We start from the raw sequence: 870 nt of genomic DNA, 5'->3' as shown, positions 1-870 counted from the left end.
CCCCAAAATCTACGGACTGGCATTTGATGGGTGGAGGGACGGTGACGTCATCACGGTGCGACGGAGGCTCCGTTCCCCCAATTCATCCCCTCTGCTCCTCGTAGAACCGATTGCAGGCCGAGGGCCGCATCCGGCTGCTGCACCTGGGGTTGGGCCCTGACACCGTGGCCGTGGTGGGAGCTGAGGAGTACCGGGAGACGGTGAGGCCGTGACCTCTGAGCCTGGCCCTGACCTCTGAGCCCGACCATGGCTCTTGGCTCTGACCCCACTGCTGATCATTGGCGCTGACCCTTCGTTCCACCCGTGTGACCTGAGGCTCCAGTGCTGACCTCTGTCCTTTGCCCCCCAACCTGTGGTGCTGACCCTCAGTCCCACCCACATGACCTCTGACCTTTCCCTGACCTCTGACCTTTCCCTTGACCTTCCCCACCAACCTTGACCCAGCTCTCGGTCCCCCATCTCACAGACCCTGCCAACTTCCTTGGCCCTCAATCCATACCCATAACCTTTGTCCCCTCCCCTTGACCCCTGACCCCACCTCTGCTCTCACCCTGACCTTTCACCCTGACCTCTGACCCCACTGCTTGGTCCCACCCTCTGACCTTTGACCCCAATTTCTTCCCCTACCTCATTGCACTGACTCTCCTACTTCTGATGCTGAGCTCTCCTCCCACCCAACCCTGACTCTTGACCCTTGACCCCTGACCTCTGACCCAGGTGCTGCGGGCGGTGGAGGGGTCCCCCAGCGCCCCATTGGTGCGGCGCTTCCTGGATGGGGTGCGGCCGCTGCTCAGCTTTGAGAGGGGGCAGCTGGAAGAGATGGGGCTCAAGGACTGCGATGTCACGTGAGGGGGGAAATGGGGGGGGTCA

At 62.3% G+C, this 870-nt stretch overlaps 1 protein-coding gene across 2 annotated transcripts in view; it reads left to right on the top strand.

Moving 5' to 3' along the window:
• The first annotated feature begins 14 nt into the window (after nt 1–14).
• STK19 (serine/threonine kinase 19) overlaps nt 15–870 on the top strand; it is a 2,931-nt gene continuing 2,075 nt past the window's right edge. Inside the window, exons 1-2 of one of the 2 annotated variants that reach the window (XM_031557631.1) lie at nt 15–200; nt 718–845. In XM_031557631.1, coding sequence (XP_031413491.1) covers nt 820–845 — 26 coding nt within the window. In that variant the 5' untranslated portion in view covers nt 15–200; nt 718–819. Of the gene's footprint in view, nt 201–717; nt 846–870 lie in introns of those variants that run through there. The other variant, XM_031557632.1, reaches the window with a different exon arrangement.

Source organism: Meleagris gallopavo, unplaced genomic scaffold (assembly GCF_000146605.3).
Source record: "Meleagris gallopavo isolate NT-WF06-2002-E0010 breed Aviagen turkey brand Nicholas breeding stock unplaced genomic scaffold, Turkey_5.1 ChrUn_random_7180001882685, whole genome shotgun sequence".
Taxonomy (NCBI): Eukaryota; Metazoa; Chordata; class Aves; order Galliformes; family Phasianidae; genus Meleagris; species Meleagris gallopavo.
The sequence above is the reverse complement of the archived record's forward strand: the minus strand, read 5'-3'. Positions and strand labels throughout refer to the sequence as shown.